Below are 20,379 nucleotides of genomic sequence, written 5' to 3'. Positions count from 1 at the left end.
AAAAAAAAAAATTAATTAAAGGGGCCGGAGAGATAGCATGGAGGTAAAGTGTTTGCTTTGCGTCCAGAAGGACGGTGGTTCGAATCCCGATATCCCATATGGTCCCCCATGCCTGCCAGGGGCGATTTCTGAGTGTAGAGCCCGGAGTAATACCTGAGCGCTGCCGGGTGTGGCCCAAAAACCAAAAATTAAATTAAATTAAATTAATATATATGGGTTAGCCCAGAAAGATAGTAAGGGGTTAAAGTATTTGCCTTGCCTGCAACTAAACACAGGTCCATCCCCAGCATCTCATGTATCCCCTGAACATTGCCAGGAATGACTCTTAAGCACAGATCCAAGAGTAGCTTTAAAAGATGTTGCTGGGGGCCGGAGAGATAGCATGGAGGTAAGGCATTTGCCTTTCATGCAGAAGGTCATCGGTTCGAATCCCAGCGTCCCATATGGTACCCCCTGCCTGCCAGGAACAATTTCTGAGCATGGAGCCAGGAGTAACCCCTGAGCACTGCCGGGTGTGGACCCCCCCCAAAAAAAAAAAAAAAAAAAGATGTTGCTGGATGATAGCACAACAGGTAGGGTACTTGCCTTGCATGCTGCTAACCCAGATTCGATTTCTGGTATTCCATATGGTACCCTGAGGCCTGCTAGAATTCCTGAATGCAGAGTTAGGAATAAGCCCAGACCACGGCCAGGTGTGACCCAAAACAAAACAAAAACAAGATATAACATTTTTATAATAATTTTTGGAGGATCAAAAAATAATTTTTATTTTGACCAAAGTGGATTACAAATCTTTCACAGTAATATTTTAAGTACAGAGTGACTTTGAATCAGAGCCATTCCCAACACCGATGTTGTCCTCCCTCCACCCCTAAAATATAACATTTTTTAAAATTAAAATGCTCTGATTTTGTTTTATATATATATTTTGTACTACCAACTGTACATATATACATATATATGTGTGTGCATATATATATATATATATATATATATATATATATATATATATATATATACACAAGTCATTATAACACCCACTCTAGACTAAAGGGACAAGGATCCCCTCCACCAGATGCTGAAATCCCAGATAGACAGAGAAAGATCCTGTGGCCAGAAGGTTGCCAGGGGCAAATATTCTTGCCCTGGGCCAGAAAGTCATAGCACAGTGAGCAGCAAGATGTTTGCCATGCATGCAGCCAATCCGTATTGTATCCCCGGGTTCCCATATGGTCGCCCAAACCCATCAAAAGTAATTCCTGAGTGCAGAGCCAGGCGTAACTCCTGAGCATCAGCAAATAAGCAAACACCTGCCAGTGACACCAACTGGGACCTGGGGGTGTGGGGGCAGGGCAGAGCAGAACAGAACAGAGTGAGTGGGGGGAAATGGAGGAGACAGAACGATCATGTCTGTGCAAAATCATTCTTTATCTTCAAAGACAGACTTGAAAAAAAATTTTGAAGCAAAATAGTTGCTATTGAAAGAAATTTACTTAAATGTGAGGGGAGATAAAAAAAAAAAAAGGACTACATGTTCAAGAGAGAACATAGACTTCTCTTGGTGGAAAAGCAGAGGAAAGAGAAGAATCCATGTTCTAGAGAGAGGAACACAGGCTTGAAAGAGCAAGCCCAGACTGTAAAAATTTTAGCAACTTAGTTCTCTGTACTTTTGTTTTTTGGGTTTTTGTTGTTGTTGTTGGTTTTGAGGCCACACCTGGCGGCACTCAGGGGTTCCTCCTGGCTCGGCACTCAGAAATCGCTCCTTGCAGGCACCAGGGACCATTATGAGATGCCGGGAATCGATCACAGGTTCATCCCAGTGCAAGGCAAATGCCCTATCGCTATCGCTCCGGCCCCAGTTCTCTGTTTTTTTTTTTTTTTTTGAGTGAGGAAGTTGGGCCAGGCCATAGTCCTGGCTCTATGCTAAGGAGTCACTCCTGAGCTTCTTGGGACGATATAGGGTGCAAAGAACCAAATCAGGGTCAGCTGTGTATAACGCAAACACCTGAACCCTATACTATCACTCTACCACTCCCTGGATTCACTTTTTATGAATTTTTAGTTTATGGGGGTGGTACATCTGGTGGTGCTTAGAAGTGATTCTGTGCTCAGGAATCCATTATGTTGGCTTACAGAACTCTTTGGTGCCAGGGATCAAGCAGGATCAAGCAAGGAAAACCTCTACACTGTATTATCTCTCCGGCCCTTAACTCACTTTTTAGTTGGAAATAGGTCACGTCGAGGCACCATCCAGAGCAGCACCTCGTTTCATTAGTTCTCGGGAGTGTCTGCATGGGTGATGGGTGAAGTCAGAGAGCCAATGGGCTGAGACCACAGGCCGCCACCTCCTCCTCTCTCCCTACAGGCAGCAATGGGCACGAGTTTGTTTTCCTCCTGAAGGGCCACGAGGACCTGCGGCAGGATGAGCGGGTGATGCAGCTCTTCGGCTTGGTCAACACACTTCTGGCCAATGACCCGACATCTCTGCGGAAAAACCTCAGGTAGACACATTCTGACAACAGTGGGGAGGGTCTATACTTTTCTCTGCATCTCCTCCAGGTGGCTGTGTACCTCTATAATAAAAGTTAGTAAAAAGGGAAGACTAGGGGCCGGAAAGATAGTCCAGCAGGCAGGGCGTTTACCTTGCACAGCCAACCTAGGTTCCATCCCCGGCATCCCTTAGGATCCCCTGAGCCCTGCCAGGAGTGATTCTTGAGTTCAGATCCAGAAGTGACCCCTGAGTCTGGCTGGATTTGGCCCCAAAACCTAAAAAATAAAAAAGAGGGGCTGGAGCTGTGGTGTAGTGTTAGGGTGTTTGCCTTGCATGCGGCTGACCTAGGACAGACCACAGTTCGATCTCCGGCATCCTATATGATCACCCAAGCCAGGAGCGATTTCTAAGCGCATAGCCAGGAGTAATATCTGAGCGTCACCGGTGTGGCCCAAAACCAAAAAATAAAATAAAAATAAATAAAAAGGGCCAGAGCAATAGCACGGCAGCAGGGCATCTGCTTTGCACATGTCTGACCTAGGACAGACCTAGGTTCAATCCCCGGCATCCCATATGGTTCCCCAAGCCTATCAGAAAGAGTAACCCCTGAGCACATGGGGTGCCGCCCAGGAAAAGAAAAAAGAAATTGGTTCCATTGCAATGACCCTGCTTTTCCATGGGCACCAGCATCCAAAGATACGCCGTCATCCCATTATCCACCAACTCGGGCCTCATCGGCTGGGTGCCCCATTGTGACACACTGCACGCCCTCATTCGAGACTACCGGGAGAAGAAGAAGATCCTCCTCAACATTGAGCATCGGATCATGCTACGGGTATGTGGCAGGCTGCCAGCCCGTCTCTTTCTCAGGGCTAAGCTCACAAGTTGGGGCAGGGCCCCTGTTCTCCTTCAGCATATTTCCGTTGCCAGGAAATCGTTTTCAGAGAATTAGCTAGTGAAGGCAGTTTAATGATGTGAGTCCTTCTCAAGATAACCTTGAGAGCCTCAAGTTAAGCTTTCCTCCTCTAGGGGGAACTTGGCAGTATTATTTATAAGACAGCCTTATCCATATCAATATTATCAGTATTCTTCATAAGAAGCAATGTTCAGTTGATATGTCAGTATAAGAAAGAACAAGAACACGGGGCCGTGCCTGCGAGGTGGCGCTAGAGGTAAGGTGTCTGTCTTGCAAGCACTAGCCAAGGAAAGATCGTGACCACGGTGTGATCCCCCGGCGTCCCATATGGTGCCCCCAAGCCAGGGGCGATTTCTGAGCGCTTAGCCAGGAGTAACCCCTGAGCATCAAACGGGTGTGGCCTGAAAAACCAAAAAAAAAAAAATAGAAAGAAAGAACAAGAACGCAGGGCCGGAGAGATAGCTTGGAGGTAAGGCATTTGCCTTGCGTGCAGAAGGACCGTGGTTCGAATCCTGACATCCCATATGGTCCCCCAACCCTGCCAGGAGCGATTTCTGAGCGTAGAGCCAGGAGGAACCCCTGAGCACTGCCGGGTGTGACTCCAAAAAAAAAAAACAAGAACTAGAACAGCCTTATCCCAGATTTGGCCCTTTGTTGCTCTTCCTTTTTTTTTTTTTTTGGTTTTTGGGCCACACCCGGTGACGCTCAGGGGTTACTCCTGGCTATGAGCTCAGAAGTCACTCCTGGCTTGGGGAACCATATGGGATGCCGGGGGATCGAACCTCGGTCCGTCCAAGGCTAGCGCAGGCAAGGCAGGCACCTTACCTCTAGCGCCACCGCCCAGCCCCTCTTTGTTGCTCTTCTTTACACCACAGACTTGCTCTGCGATGAGGCACCCAATCTTGTCCCCGGGTTAGTGCCACGAGGTTGCTTTCCCAGCTGCCATTTTTCCCTTTCCCTTTTGAATGGTGGTGAGCGGAACCTGCTGGAACTCGAGGGCTGCGTTTCTCTGAACACTTGTGCTCTGCTGCAGATGGCTCCCGACTACGACCACCTGACTTTGATGCAGAAGGTGGAGGTGTTTGAGCACGCTGTCAACAACACAGCCGGGGATGACCTGGCCAAGCTCCTGTGGCTGAAGAGCCCCAGCTCTGAGGTGCGTGGGTGCCCTTCCTGCTCCTCGGGAGCCCTGGCTCGTAGGTTCATGCTCACCTGGATTACGAGTAGTCTTTTATAACAAAAATAAATAATGCCGTTTAGGGGACCTGCACAGCAGGAAGGACTGTGGAAGTAAGTTTATGAGTCTCAACTTGCAGTTCACGCAAGAAATCAGACAAGAGTCACGGGAGAAAATGCATTTTTGGCCAGGGGTTGTTGAGTATCTTCTTTGATTTTACTGAGCCAGCCAAGCTTCTTTCTCTGCTGCTTTCCTCTGACACTTTTATTAGCCAGAGTTTAACATAAATTATAGGAGGGTCAGGGTTGACAGAATTAAGGGTACTTGTGCTAATTAACTCAGAAAAGGTAAAAGGGAAAAGTAAAGTGATTTTACAGGTGCCTGACAACAGAAAGTGTTTACATAGTATGCATCTGACCTGGGTTTGATCCTGGGCATCTCTTATGGTTCCCCAAACACGCCAAGAGTGATTCCTGAACAAGAGCCATGAGTAATGCCTGAGCACTGTCAGGTGTGGCCCAAACTCAGAAACAAACAAAAGCAGTTTAGTAGGTATATTTTTGGTGACTTAATGTTGCCATGTTTAAGTTCAATCTATTAAAGTCTTTTTCAGGGGCCAGAGTGATAGTACAACCATTAGGTGTTTGCCTTGCATGCAGCTGATGTGGGACAGATCTGGCATATCATAGGGTCCCCTAGCCTACCAGGAGTGATTTTTTGTTTCTTTGTTTTTTGTTTTTGGGTCACACCCAGCAGTGGCACTCAGGGGTTACTCTTGGCTCTGTGCTCAGATATCACTCCTGGTAGGCTTGGGGGACCAAATGGGATGCCGGGAAATGAACATGGGTCTCTCCTGGGTTGGCCGCGTGCAAGACAAACGCACTACCACTGTGCCTATCCTGTGGCCCCCAGGAGTGGTTTCTGAGTGCAGAGCCAGGAGTAATCCCTGAGTACTGCTAAGTGTGGCCCAAAAATAAACAAAGAAGTCTTATGTACCTTAAGATTTTGCTTTTAAAGGGCCAGAGAGATAGCATGGAGGTAAGACGTTTGCCTTGCATGCAGAAGAACGATGGTTTGAACCCCGGCATCTCATATAGTCCTCTGAGCCTGTCAGGAGCGATTTCCGAGTGTAGAGCCAGGAGTAACCCCTTAGCACTGCCAGATGTGACCCAAAAACAAACAAAAAAAGATTTTGCTTTTATGATTGCTTATTTTGTTCAACATATATTCCTTGTCTTAGAACTTTTGTTTTTGATATACACGAAATTTTAAGTTAGAAGTGTTTAGACTTTTAACTTTTTTTTTACCTTTTTGTTGTTGTTTTTGTTTTTGAGTCACACCCAATGGCAGTCGGATTGTTCCTGGCCCCTTGCTCAGAAATTACTCTTTGCAGACTCAGGGAACTATATGGGATGATGGGGCTTAACCCCAGGTCAGCCACATACAAGGCAAACACCCTCTCTGCTGTGCTATCACTCTGGACCCAGCCCTTTCTCTTTTTTTAAGAGTCCATTTTGGGGCCAAAGAAATGGTTCAAAGGACTGGGGTTCATTTCTAGCTTGTGGGAGCCCCAGATTTAATTCCCAGCACTGTGTGACTCCCTGAATACCATCAGAGTAGCCCTGATACCCCTGAGCATCTCTCCACACCACAAATTTGTTTTTATCATACTCTGACTCTGTAGAAGCTCTTGGAATTTTCCTAAGATTTCTGTTCCACTTCAGTTTTTTGTTCCTGTTTCTCCTTATATGCCATACTGTGACAACACGTCTTTTTAGGGGGTGAGTTGGGTGGGAGCTGGTGACACCTGTTGGTGCTCAGAGGCTGTTCTTTATTCTGCTCAGGAGTCACCCCTGGTAGTGCTCAGGGAACCAGATGTAGAGCCAGAGATCTGACCAAGGTGGCCTCAGACAGGCAGGTGCTGCCTGATCTTCTGTGCTGTTTCGTGGCCCAGTGGCTTGTGCCTACTTCTTGGCAGTGTTCATCATTTCGTTCTTTCGGAGAAGTGTTGGGATCATTTTGTCAAGACTCTTCCAAAAAGAAAAATGTGCCACTAAATTTCTATTGGAATGACCTTGACTATATTTCACTTGGGAGTGACTCTATCTTCCTATAGTTCTACCTTTCTTTTGTTTCTGTTTTGGGCCTCACCTGGCAATGCATGGGAGTATGGGATTATTCACAGCCGTGCTCTTCCATTTGCAGAACATGCAATTGAGCCCTTAGAGCCATCTTTCTGGCCTGGTATTTTTTTCCCTCCTAAAAAAAAAAAAAACCTTTGTGGATATTTTCATATTTCATTCATGTAATTTGTTTGGCTTGGCTCTGCATATTTTTTATTAAATATAGCCCAGACTATTTATTAATTCTGTAATTATGATGATCTTTATTCCACTGTATGATCTGATTGTTGACGTAATTTAAGAAAACAGCAGGGGCCGGCGAGGTGGCGCTAGAGGTAAGGTGTCTGCCTTGCAAGCGCTAGCCAAGGAAAGGACTGCGGTTCGATCCCCCGGTGTCCCATATGGTCCCCCCAAGCCAGGGGCAATTTCTGAGCGCACAGCCAGGAATAATCCCTGAGCATCAAACGGGTGTGGCCCGAAAAACAAAAACAAAAAAAAAAGAGGGCCCGGAGAGATAGCACAGCGGTGTTTGCCTTGCAAGCAGCCGATCCAGGACCAAAGGTGGTTGGTTCGAATCCCGGTGTCCCATATGGTCCCCTGTGCCTGCCAGGAGCTATTTCTGAGCAGACAGCCAGGAGTAACCCCTGAGCAACGCCGGGTGTGACCCAAAAACCAAAAAAAAAAAAAAAAAAAAAAAAAGAAAAGAAAAGAAAAGAAAACAGCTGACAGTCTGGAGCAATCAATCATACAGCAGGTAAGGCAGGTGGCGGCAGGTGGCTTGCACATGGCAGACCTGGGTTTGATCCCATGCACCTTGTACGGCCTGCCAAGCCTGCCAGGAGTGAGTGATCCCTGAGCATAGAGCCAGAATGAAGCCCTGGGCACAGCCAGGTGTGGACCTAAAATCAAAGGAAATAAAAAACTTCAACTGATACAGGTGTCATTATTTCAGCTATTCTCAGCTTCTGGTTCCCTGGCTCACATGTGCTTCCTGTGTCCTAGGTGTGGTTTGACCGAAGAACTAATTACACCCGGTCTTTAGCAGTCATGTCCATGGTTGGGTATATTTTGGGCCTGGGAGATAGGTGAGTGAATTGGTTTCTTTCGGCCTTCTTTGTCTTCTCGCATTTCCTTGAATGGTTTTATTTTGTTTCCCAATTGAGACTCGTCAGCATTTGGCCAATATCTGAGTTTGGTACACTAGACTAATGTTGAGAGGTACCACCCCTTATTACCTGTTATTATTCCTGTCTGTGGAGCAACACCTCAAACTAAAGAGAAAAAAAAAAAACAGAGTTCAAGGGTACTACTTCATTCCGTGTATTAAGGAACATATTAAATCTGATTGATCTTTTTATTGATTAATAAACATCAGTCACAATGCTAAGATAAAGGATTCTATTTCTATAATTGAAATCAACCCATCTAGGTCCTTCTGGTATTTCTGCATAATAAATTGTACCTCAGTGTACTGCAGGAAAACATAAATTTTTTACAAATGTTCAGAAATCGATTCACTGGAACTTTAAATAGAAAAATACTAGTTCAGGCTGGGAAAATAAAATACTAGTTCTTTCTTTTCTCCCAGAATCATGATCATGTCTTGTTCAATTATTTAGAAGTAAAAAAAATCCACACACACACACACACACACACACACACACACACACACACACACACACACACACACACAAAAGAATCCTTATTTTGAGAAGCTAACAGACTCTGGATAAAATTGAAATGATCCTGCCTGGATTGTCTCCAACGCAGGGAAATAGGACCTGTGACAGATCCTGAGTAGCCACCAGAGGGCTCCTCACCTTGAGGTGCCAGCATCGCCCCCACCGATTGCTCTGTCTAGAGCCGTTGGGACAGGAAAGCAGCACAGGATCACGGGCAGATTATGATTCGCAGATAAAATCTTACTGCAGACACGAGTTAGGGTTGGCAAATCTTATCTGTAAAGTGCCAAAGAAGAACTATTTTAGCTTTTCTGGCTATCCAGTTTCTGTTGCACTTTTTTTTTTTTTTTTTGGTTTTTGGTTTTAGGGTCACACCCGTCAGCGCTCAGGGGTTGCTTCTGGCTCTACGCTCAGAAATCGCCCCTGGCAGGCTCAAGAGGCCCTATGGGATGCTGGTATTTGAACCACCATCCTCCTGCATGCAAGGCAAGCACCCTACCTCCATGCTATCTCTCCGACCCCTTCTTTTTTTTTGGTTTTGTTTTGTTTTGTTTTTTGGGCCACACCCGGAGGTGCTCAGGAGTTATTCCTGGCTGTCTGCTCAGAAACAGCTCCTGGCAGGCACGGGGGACCATATGGGACACCGGGATATGAACCAACCACCTTAGATCCTGGATCGGCTGCTTGCAAGGCAAGCGCCACTGTGCTATCTCTCCGGGCCCTCTCCGACCCCTTCTGCTTCAATTTTTTTTTTATCACTGCTGTTGTTAACAGTCACCTGGAACAATACATAAATGAACATGTCATGTTCTGGTCAAAGTTTATTTACAGAAGTTGAGTGAGAGCAGTGAGAGGAAATGGCTTTGGCCTTGCAGACTGTGGTTTGCCTACCTGAGTGTCCTCGCTGGCCACCAATCTTGTTCTGTTCTCTCCCCTCTCCCAGACACCCATCCAACTTGATGCTGGACCGGTTGAGCGGGAAGATCCTGCATATTGACTTCGGGGACTGCTTTGAGGTACACGCAAGGCCCAGAACACTGTACAAAGCGCGCCTTCCCAGATGGCCACTTTCCACCCACCTCTGAGCATTTAGGCAAATTGAAGCACAAAATGGATTGTCCTCTCACTGTCGCCTCTCATGCCAGCACAACAGAAAGTCAAAGGAAGCAATTAACTTTACACAGGGCTTTAGGTGCTCACCTTTATTAGATCCCTAGAACTGTATATGGTTTCCGGTTTCATCAGGAGAAATGCAATGCTTGAGCACAGAGCCACGAATAAGCCCTGAGCTCCACCAAGTCTGGTGGCCCAAAAAAGAAATACAGTTTGTATTCTTCTGGAAGATTTGGAAGATCATATTGGGTTCAGGGGATCAAACTTAGGTCAGCTGTGCAAGGCAAATGCCTTACCTACTGTCTCTCTAGCCATATCCATGTTCTAACTTTAGTGCTGTGATGCAAAAAAAGAAACTTTAGCTTCAGCTATGGCAGTCTAATGGGTTGGTTTTCTACCCTTAATTACCTGTAGGTCGCAATGACCAGGGAGAAATTCCCAGAGAAGATTCCATTTAGATTAACAAGAATGTTGACCAATGCTATGGAGGTGAGTAGATACTGAAAAAAAGCAGTTATGGAATAGGATCCATTCAATTACAACTCTGCCTGAAGATAGACTTTTTGAGGGCACAGGGGTTCAGGCCACTCTCTGGGCTTGTCCTGGCAGTGTTCAGCAAATTAGGTGTTGCTGGGGATCAAATCAGGCTCTGCTACCCGCACAGCAAGTGCCTTAACTCTACAGTATCTCAGGCCCTGAAAACAGACTTCTGTTTCAGATGTCCTAAGTTCCCCCAAAGTGCTTGTATTGGTGTTGTGGTTCCTGATAACTGTCCATCAGGTTCTTCAGTTTTTCAACCGGTCTTTGCAAAACCTTTCTTTTCTGGTCATGGAGCTGGTACTCAGGGCCCCATAGTGAGTGGCTCTGGCCCTTCTACAGGTTACTGGTTTGGACGGCAACTACAGAATCACTTGCCACACGGTGATGGAGGTGCTTCGGGAACACAAGGACAGTGTCATGGCTGTGCTGGAAGCCTTTGTCTATGACCCCTTGCTGAACTGGAGGCTGATGGACAGTGAGTATAGAAAGGTGCCCGAAGTGGGGCTCTCAGGCCCTTCCAAACGAGGGCCCTAACACATGAGTTGCCCTCACCTCTACGTAACCCCTTTGCCTGGAGCCTGAGTTAGGGTCCTTTGTTCTTTCATTCCATTTCCCAAAGTGGCTCTAATGGCTTTTATTGCTAGTACTTTCATTACTTACTACAGAAACCTCCAGTTATCCATCCATAGATAACTAAAACGTCTTTCAGAATAAAGCCAAGTACCCTCTGGTGATTTATCTGCATGTCTTCAGCTTTCCTCTAGAGCAGCAGGCTGAGAGATGCTGGAGATACAAACAGTTGTTCCATCAGCACTCTCGCCACATCTACGCTTGATTTCTGCCTCTATAGAGGGAGTTTACCCACAAGAGGCTCCTCGTTCTCTACATTCAGTCAGACTTCCCCCAGGTCCCTGCTTTACCTTGTCAGCATCAAACTCAAGGATAGAGGGAACCCAAGACTGGAGACCCCGCTGACATCACCTGCTCCTTCTCAAGCCGTTAGTCTCAGCTTCTGGCCTTGTGGTTTCATACTTCTAATTATCCAAGAATATTTTATCGATCAAGTTTTCCGAGTCAAAGTTTAAAGCACTTTTTTAATCTCCCTCGATTTCTCTCCCTAGCAAATACCAAAGGCAACAAGCGTTCCCGAACGAGGACAGATTCCTACTCTGCTGGCCAGTCAGTAGGTGGGTGCATCCGCTGGAGACGAAGGTTCTGTCCCCTCTGTCCACAGCCTTCTAGAATAAAGCTTTCTTCCTGCCACTCTGAGCACAGCTTCATTCAAGCAGTAATGGATGCTGAATCTGCAGGAGTAAAGTTTAAGAGATTCCTGACAGTGACAGCCACTGCAATTGGTAGTTGCAGAAATGCTCTCACTCCCAAAATATCACCAAGTAGGCCTTTATATGACTTCAGAGAAACTTCCAGAAATATTTACTAGGTCCCAATCACCTAATATATACTTTTTTTAAAATTTATTCATCTCAGAGTGAATTAGATACCTAAAACTCAGAAAATATTACCTAAAATATTACCTGAGCCAGAGTGATAGCACAGCGGTTGGGTGTTTGCCTTGCATGCGGCCGACCTAGGACAGACCTGAGTTTGATCCCCTGCATCCCATATGGTCCCCCAAGCCACGAGCAATTTCTGAGTGCAGAGCCAGGAGTAACCCCTGAGCATTACCGAATGTGGCTCCAAAACCAAAAAATAAGTAAACAAACAAATAAATAAATAGAATATTATCTATTGCAAAAATAGCTATTGTGGTACCGGAGGGGGGATACTTGCTTCAGTTATGTCCAACCTGGGTTCAACCGTCAGTATCTTATATGGCCCCCTGAGCCCCACCAGGTGATGATCCCCTGAACTCAGAGCAGGACCACAGCCTGAGCACCAACAGGTGTGGCACAAAAAGAAACAAAAAAGAGGGTCTGGAGAGATAGTACAGCAGTAGGGCAAACGTTTGCCTTGCATGCAGCCGACCTGGGACGGACCCGGGTTCGATCCTCTGCATCCCATATGGTCCCCCAAGCCTGCCAGGATCAATTTCTGAGCACAGAGCCAGGAGTAACCCCTTGAGCGCCGCCGCTGGGTATGGCCCAAAAATAAAACGAAAAACCAATTATTTACCTAAACCAGATGTTTGGGGTGCAGAAAGAAAGTGTGAGGTACACGTGTGTTACATTCCATGCACACAGTGCTGCATGCACCTGTCAGCATAGCTCCCCTCTATTGATGTGCGGTTGCATGCTTGAACACTGGGGCTCCCTCTCCACTCTGGAGAAGACTTTGCGCTCTCTATTTTCCTCCCTCCCCTTCCTCAGAACTTTCAAGTAAAACCCATTTTACGGGGGGGGGGGGGGGGGGGGGCAGGAGTGAGCTACAGAAAATGTTCAAAGTAGCGCAGCATCTCAGTATTGCATTGACCAAGATATTTAGGATGACTGTAAGGGACAGTCGCTCCAATTGTGGTCCAGCCTGGTTGACGAGCACTTCTGAGAGGCGCTATTCTCAACTGCCTCAGGGAAACCTGAGCTGTGGATGGAAGCAGTCAGCAGGGGTTGGAAGGAAAGGGGTGTCTTGGGTAGGGAGCTGGGGCCCAGGGTTACAACGTCACCTGTGGATATGCATGAGCACCCCCAGATGCTGTGATGGGGTTTCTAGTGTTTGTTTGTTTTGTTTTGGGGTTACACCCGGCGGTGCTCAGTGCTTACTCCTGGTTCTGTGCTCAGAAATCGCTCCTGTTAGGCTCAGGGGACCATATGGGATACCAGAAATCAAACCTGAGTCTGTCCTGGGCTGATTGAGTGCAAGGTAAATGCCCTACAGCTGTGCTATCTCTCCGGCCCAGTTTCTAGTTTCTATTTGTGACTCCTGCTCCATCAAAACATTGTATTACGAACATTCATTGAAATTTTGCATTACTTGGGACCAGAGAGATAACACAGAGGCCAAAGCAATCACCTTGCATGGAGCTGACCTCTATTTGATACCCAGTACTGCAAGTGATTCCTGGAAAATTGCCAGGAGTGACCCTTGGGTACCACCAGGCATGTCCCCAACCCTCCTTTTAAAACAGAACTGTGTTTCCCTTCTGTTTTTTTGTTTGTTTGTTTTTGTTTTTTGGGGCCACACCCATTTGACGCTCATGGGTTACTCCTGGCTATGCGCTCAGAAATCGCCCCTGGCTTGGGGGGACCATATGGGATGCCGGGGGATCGAACCACGGTCCGTCCTACGCTAGCGCTTGCAAGGCAGACACCTTACCTCTAGCGCTACCTTCCCGGCCCTGTGTTTCCCTTCTGATTGGTACCATATTCTTTAATAACAATAGCTCACATTTACAAATGGGTTTTCAGATCATAAGACATTGAAGTACACGACTGTAAAGGTTCCTTCCTCTCCCTTGCGAGGTAGGCTCAGAGCTGTCCTGGAACAATGGCTCCTTAGAATTTAGATCTCCCACTAACTGATTTCTTTTTTTCCTCCTAGAAATTTTGGATGGTGTGGACCTTGGGGAACCAGCCCATAAGAAAACAGGGACCACAGTTCCAGAATCTATTCATTCTTTCAGTAAGTCCAACCTCTTAAGGAATAGCTCCAGGGATGAGTGAGCTCATTAAGAAAACAGCAGCTGTGTGTACCAGGAGAGGGGTCAACCAAAGATGAAACAACAAAATTGCCTTTGAGCAGCAGCAGCAGAGATTTTGTGAAGTTCTCATTATTTTCTGAGGATAAAGACGCAGAGAGTCTTGCTCAACATTTACCACAGTGATCATTTGAAGTAAAAAAAGGTGGGGAGTGTGGTCTGTTGAACTGTGGTGACAATCCAATTTCTCCTGTTTTTTTCCTTCCTTGTTGTATTTCAGTTGGAGACGGTTTGGTGAAACCAGAGGCCCTAAATAAGAAAGCTATTCAGATTATTAACAGGGTTCGAGACAAGCTTACTGGTGAGTATGTGCGTATGTTTTCTGCAGAGGCACGGACCCAGAGCCAAATAGGTAGCACAGTGCATAGGGATCTTGCCTTGCCTACAAGCTGACCTGGATTCAATCCCCAGGACTCCATCTGGTCCCCTGGCCAGGAGTAAGCCCTGGGCTCTTCTAGGTGTGAGAAAAAAAGGGGGGCAGGGAACAGATCTTTCAAGCTTCTCTCCTTGAACAAGTGACTATTTCCAGGCACTAAACTTCATCTCTACCTGGTGACCTGGCCATTTCACAGGCCATCAGGAAAGGTGTGGGTGTCTTTATCCATCCTCTCTGATCAGAAATAACAAGTTAGTCATTTCACGTAAAGTCCCGTTGAGTTCCATGTCAGCCAACTTCTGGAAAACTTCGTCATTATGGCTTAATGTTAGAGCAAATCTGAGCCCTCGCATTCCTGTCCTCGTACTTGAACTGTTGGGAAGGGGAGGAAAGCATATTTTGTGCACTGACCCTAGAGTGTGTTGCTTCTAGAGGAAACCAAAGACCCCAGTTCCACCTCTGGGCACTGGGCACTGTCTCTTCATCTGAAGATGACAAGAGCACTAGCTAAGGCCCGGCACCTGTGTTTGCTATCAAGTTCTGTTTGTTTATTGTGTACTAGGAAGTGCTAGATGCTAAAGAAAGAGTATTGATAAAAATAGAGTCAGTCTTTGACTTCCTTGGCCTTAAAATATAGAGAGATGATTGTTAAGGGGGTTGGGGGATACTTGGCACTGTGATACTGCTTGTAAGAAAATGTAGGTTCCTTGCTTCGCTGAGTTAAAAAAAATCCCACCACTAGTGGCTGGAGTGATAGTGTGGAGGTAGGACATTTGCCTTGCATGCAGAAGGACTATGGTTCAAATCCTGGCATTCTGTATGGTCTCCCGAGCCTGCCAGGAGTGATTTCTTAGCATAGAGCCAGGAGTAACCCCTGACTGCTGCTGGGTGTGACCCAAAAACCAAAAACAAACAAAAACAAAAAAACAAAAGCTCACCACTAACATCTGGAAGAGACACCAGGCCCCTGCTGCCAATCCGTCCCTGCTAATTTCCCCAGCAAAGCGGGACAAAAGGGTTTGACTGAGTGACTGAGTAAACCAAGGCTGGACTGTGCAGGTGCTCAGGGTTTACATCCTGTGACTGCGGGACACTAGGAAATCAAAGTGTTTAAGTGGGCAGTGGGGGGCCACGGAGACCCTGGGTTTGCACTGTGATCACTACCTGTGTGGAGACAGCTTGAGTCCAGGATGCAGCTGCCTCCTTCGCCCAGCGGGACAGTCCAAGGGGGGTGAGGCAGCAGAGAGGGGCCATAAGTTCTCCAAGTCCTGAGACAGATGATCAAAGATTGATGTGGCTGAAGTCTGGGACTTTCCGAGCCTCTGGCACCAAACTGCAGCAGTTCAGAGATGTGAGTTGAAGAGAAATGAAGCAGTGAGGCAGCTTTCAGGACCCTGATGGGTCTGAGGTAGAAGAGAGTTGGTCACTGCAGAGAAGTGACTGGTAAAGGGTTTTGGGCTGGGGATTTTGGGTTTGTTTTCTTCTTTAATGGAAGGGGACAGCTGGAAAGCAGAACTGGAAACTCAAGTGAAAGGAAAACATACACTGTTTCAATATTTCAGATACCCAAATGGGTGAATTTAGGCTTAATTGGAGGGAAACAGTGCTCCAGGGAAGGGGAGGGGCACACAGCAAACAAGTAGCACCTGGAACACTGCCTGGCATACTTGGGGTCCAAAAGCATCTTTCTGGGCCCAAAAGATAGTACCAGGGTGAAGGCACTTGCTTGCCTGCGGCCAACTCTTGTTCTGTCCTCACCTCTACATAGTCCTCCAGCACTTCCGGGTATGGTCCAAATCACCCCCAGTCTCCAACCCATCCAAAAAAGATTAAGATGGTCTTTGGTGAATTAACTCAGAAAGAAAATGGGGCCATCGGGCCAGAGCAATAGCACAGCAGGTAGGGCATTTTGCCTTGCACATGGCCAACTCGGGACCAGCCTGGGTTAGATTCCCGGCATTTCATATAGTCCCTGAGCCTGCCTGGAGCAATTCCTGAGTGCAGAGCCAGGCGTAATCCCTGAGAGGGAGAGAGGGAGGGAGGAAGAAAGGAAGTGGGGGAACCTGCTGAGCCAGAAGAAAGGATTCGGACAGTGAAAGAGGATTCAACACTTCTAGTGTTGTGGGCAAAGACATTGCTGAGAGGTGCTATGAGCTGGCTGGCAGGGCAAGGCCTCTTGGAGGCCAGTGTGCATCTGTTAAGGAAGCAGCAGCCCCAAGGGAGAGCAACTCGGGCACAAAGTAGGGTTCAAACAGAGCTGGGTTTCTCATCCGTCATCTGAGGGGATGCTTTGGAAAGGAGAGGAAGTCTCATAAACCCTTCTGCCAGATTGCTTTTGGCCAGCTGAAGATTTTACCCTCTTAGAACCAATCCAGTCAAGAGGAGGCTGTTGTATGTAAGACCTGCAGAAATTAACTTAAAATGCAACTATTGAGGACCAGAGAGACCATACAGTGGGCAGGGTGCTTACTTTGGTAATGGCCAGCTTGGGTTCGATCCCGGGCCCCATGTCATACCTTGAGTCCTTCCTGAGCACAGAGCCAAGAGTTAGCCCAGAGCATAGTTGTTTATGCCCCAGAAACAAATCTAAAAAGCACCAAGATTATGCCCTTAGCACTGCTGGGTGTAGCCCCAAAGCTTCTCCACTTCCTAAACAAAATCAAAAACAAAACAGTAAATGTGGGCCAGAGAAATGACTCATAAAACGTGAGAGGCTGCAGAGTTTGATTCTCCACACCAGATGGCTGGTCACCCAGCACTGCCAAGGGCAGACTAGAGAAGTAAAGCCCCTGGCTGGCCCAGGTTCAATCCCTGGCACTGCAGATGGCATCTTAAGTCTTGTCAGAAATGATCCCCGAGGACTAAGTGTGGCCAAAAAAGAGCCTGAGGAACCGGAGCAATAGCACTTTAGGAAGGGCATATACCTTGCATGAGGCCAACCCAGATTCTGTCCCCCACATCTTATATGGTTCCCGAGCACCACAGGGTGTGACCCAAAAACAAAAAGCCAGAGACATCTTCCTAACACCTCACAGTATTGTCCCTTCCAAACAATATCCAACTAAAATAGTCTTGAAATGCAGAGTCAGGCAGAGTAGAAGTTGGTACCCAGCACAGATTAAATATTTTTCTCTTTTCCTAGGTCGCGACTTTTCTCACGATGAAACATTAGATGTCCCAACACAAGTTGAGTTGCTCATCAAACAAGCGACATCCCATGAAAACCTGTGCCAGTGCTACATTGGATGGTGAGCAGGCATCTCAAACTGCCTGGGTTAGGGCTGGAGAGATAGCAAGGAGGAAAGGCACTTGCCTTGCACGAAGCCAGGCCTGATTCCTTCCTAGCACCATTTATAGTCCCTCTCAGCCCAGAGCCAGGAGTAAACCCTGAACAGCCGGGTGTAGCAAAGGAAAAAAAAAAAAAACATAATAAACAAACATTAACATCTTGGGCCTCCAACTTAGAGCCATCAGAGATTGGGGAGCTAACCATTAAGTAGTGATCCTACTTTCAAATCTGTTAAAGAGCTGTGTTGCTGTGTTCGCTCATTATTCTCACAAGGAGAAAATTGGAAATTACAGATTTATATTTGGGAGCCAAATACTAAAGAGTAGATTGGGGGTGTGGCATGCATGGAGAGATAGTACAGCTCATAGGGTATTTACTTTGCACACGGCCTACCTGGGCTTTATCCCCTGAACCCCACCAGAAGTAATATCAGTGTGGAGCCAGAAGTAATCCCTGAGTACTGCCGGGTGTGGCCCAAAAATCACCAGTAAAGTAGAGAGACTACCTTACTGAATAGAGGTGCCTTTCTGCTTTCAAGAGAAAGATACCAGAAGGGCAGGGGAAAACCAGGCAGTGACTAGAGATAAAGATAGATGTGGGCTGGAGAGAATACAGCAGAGAGGGCACTTGCCTTACACATCCCTTACAGTCCCCCAAGCCTCTCCAGGAGTGATTCCTGAATGCAGAGCCAGGAATAACCCCTGAGCACTGCCAGCTGTGTCTCCCCAAAAAGTCAGATTTATGGTTCAGGGTTGTAACTTTTCAGCTCTGCTTTGATTCCTTACCTGAGGCATGGTTGGAGGCAGAGCCAGAGAGCTAGAGGGATTAGGAAGAACTGGTGATCACAGTGGCAGCCATACCTGAGGGGCAGGAAGACCTGAGGGGCAGGAAGGGGCAGGCCCTACACAGGCCAATACGGAGGAGTTCCAGAGCCTTCCTGCCCCTTGGATCCTTGCCTTCCCATTTCCCCTTAACTCTGGAAAGTTCTGAAAAGGCCCAGTTTATTCAAATGCTCTCTTCCTGTCTCCTTAGGTGTCCTTTCTGGTAACTGTGCCCAGGGGATTTCTCTGGAGCTTCTGAACTTTGGTATCTGCTTCCTACGAACTGAATGTTGAACATTCTAAAATGTAAATGAAAAGAACTACTGTATATGGAAAGTTGGTTTGAACCAACCTTCTAGCTGCTGTTGAAGAATATATTGTTACAGAAACACAAGGCTTGATCTGGTTCCCAGGACAGACACTGCATAAATCAAGCCGTTGCTTTGGGGGACAGAAGATCCACACCTTTAGAAATACGGGTTTTCACTCAACTCCCACGAGCGGTCAGCCTGCGTGTTTGTGGACAGAGTGAATGGCTGCTCCTTCTCTCCGTGGCCCCAGCAAACAGCGCAGCCAGGAAGCCCTGGGCTGTAGGACGCACGGCAGGACTCTGGAGCAAAGACTGGGGGAGAAGCAGTTTGGTCCTTTTCATCCGTCCCATTACCTCACCGGTCCCCGGACAGCAGCAGCTACATCTGCACGCTGGGCCACACCGGGTGAACACTGCCGGCCTGCTGCCGCCCGCCCATGGTGCTGCGGCTTCAGTGCTTGAAGCCCTGGGCCACGGTGGGGAGGCCCCTCCCGATTCCCAGGTGGCCTCAACTGAGCCAAAGCACAGGGGAATCAGGGAGCAGCAGGGGGCCCTGGCCTTCCCATGATGGTGGGCCTGCAGTGTTTAGCACTTAGTAAACAGAAAAGCTGTTGTGGAGGTGCTGACATGGCGGGGTTGACCAGTAGAGTCACCACTCAGCCGAGCGCACAGAGGCAAAATGCGGCCATGTCGAGACCCATATGCTGTATCGGAATCATTTTTGTGCCAATAAATGACATCAGAATTTTAAAAACAGGAAAGAATGTCTTTTTATTTATTCCTTCAAAAAAATAAGCATTTTCTCAGGACTCCCAGGCGGTCTCCCATCCAAGTACTAACCAGGCCCAACCCTGCTTAGCTTCTGAGATCAGATGAGATCGGACGTGTTCAGGATGGTATGGCTGGTAGACTCATGACACTTGTTTTGTACTTGGCAATAGAAGCATCTACATGAAGGATATCTGTGGACTTGAGTTGGGGTTCACAGACCAGGCACCAGAAAAGCACAACCAAGTGGCCAGCCACTCTGCCACCAGCACAAGTGAGCAAAATCAGAGATGGAGTGAGCCGCAGCCAGGGATTGAGGATGGGGACAGGTACACAGAGCCAGGCAGGAAAGTGTCTCACAAAGGGCATTTGTGTTAGGTCATAAGGCCTGAGTGGGAGTTTGCTAGATGAAGCAGATGAGGAAAACTTGGGGCCGGAAGGATAGCATAGTGGTAGGGCATTTGCCTTACATGCAGCCCACCCAGGATGGACCTGGGTTCGATTCCCGCCATCCCATATGGTCTCCCAAGCCTGCCAGAAGCAATTTCTGAGCTCAGAGCCAGGAGTAGCCCCTGAACATCATCAGGTGTGGCCCAAAAAACAAAAATAAAGGAGGAGGACGGGCTGAAGAGATAGCATAGAGGTGTAAGACATTTGCCTTTTATGCAGAAGGTCATCGGTTCGAATCCCGGCATCCCATATGGTCCCCCGTGCCTGCCAGGAGCAATTTCTGAGCATGGAACCAGGAGTAACCCCTGAGCACTGCCAGGTGTGACCCAAAAACTACAAAAAAAAAAAAAAGGACAACTAGTTTTTTGTTTGGTTTTGTGGGCCATACTTGGTGGTGTTCAGGGCTCACTCCTGGAAGGGTTTGGGGGATTGTGGGATTAATCGGATCCCATCCCATTCAGTATATGCCTGTTACTCATTGGTTGGAAACATATTTGAATATAACACCTTGGCTTGGTGTTTAGAGCACCTAATCTCACCTTTGAGTGTGGAGTGTTCCTAAGAAATACTTGGATTTCCAGGAAAACTTTCTTGCATTTCCTGACTTCCTACAGAGCTTCCAACTTTTTAGGAGTAGAAGGCTTATGTGTTGGAACTCCTGAACTTTCTCC

The 20,379-nt window shown here is 47.3% G+C and overlaps 1 protein-coding gene and 1 pseudogene across 1 annotated transcript in view; one reads left to right on the top strand and one right to left on the bottom strand.

The window, feature by feature from the left end:
• The window catches only part of MTOR (mechanistic target of rapamycin kinase), a 151,908-nt gene extending 132,654 nt beyond the window's left edge, over positions 1-19,254 (top strand). The window contains exons 47-58 of the mRNA XM_049775256.1: positions 2,366-2,501; positions 3,179-3,326; positions 4,441-4,563; positions 7,710-7,792; positions 9,333-9,405; positions 9,917-9,991; positions 10,382-10,517; positions 11,164-11,229; positions 13,538-13,618; positions 13,915-13,995; positions 17,213-17,318; positions 18,392-19,254. Of these exons, the coding sequence (XP_049631213.1) occupies positions 2,366-2,501; positions 3,179-3,326; positions 4,441-4,563; positions 7,710-7,792; positions 9,333-9,405; positions 9,917-9,991; positions 10,382-10,517; positions 11,164-11,229; positions 13,538-13,618; positions 13,915-13,995; positions 17,213-17,318; positions 18,392-18,407 (1,124 nt within the window). The 3' untranslated portion in view covers positions 18,408-19,254. The remainder of the gene's footprint in view (positions 1-2,365; positions 2,502-3,178; positions 3,327-4,440; positions 4,564-7,709; positions 7,793-9,332; positions 9,406-9,916; positions 9,992-10,381; positions 10,518-11,163; positions 11,230-13,537; positions 13,619-13,914; positions 13,996-17,212; positions 17,319-18,391) is intronic.
• A 26-nt stretch (positions 19,255-19,280) lies between these two features.
• Positions 19,281-19,400, bottom strand: LOC126012898 (uncharacterized; annotated as a pseudogene).
• Between the last annotated feature and the right edge of the window lie 979 nt (positions 19,401-20,379).

Source organism: Suncus etruscus, chromosome 6 (genome assembly GCF_024139225.1).
Source record: "Suncus etruscus isolate mSunEtr1 chromosome 6, mSunEtr1.pri.cur, whole genome shotgun sequence".
In the NCBI taxonomy this organism is placed as follows: domain Eukaryota; kingdom Metazoa; phylum Chordata; class Mammalia; order Eulipotyphla; family Soricidae; genus Suncus; species Suncus etruscus.
The sequence above is the reverse complement of the archived record's forward strand: the minus strand, read 5'-3'. Positions and strand labels throughout refer to the sequence as shown.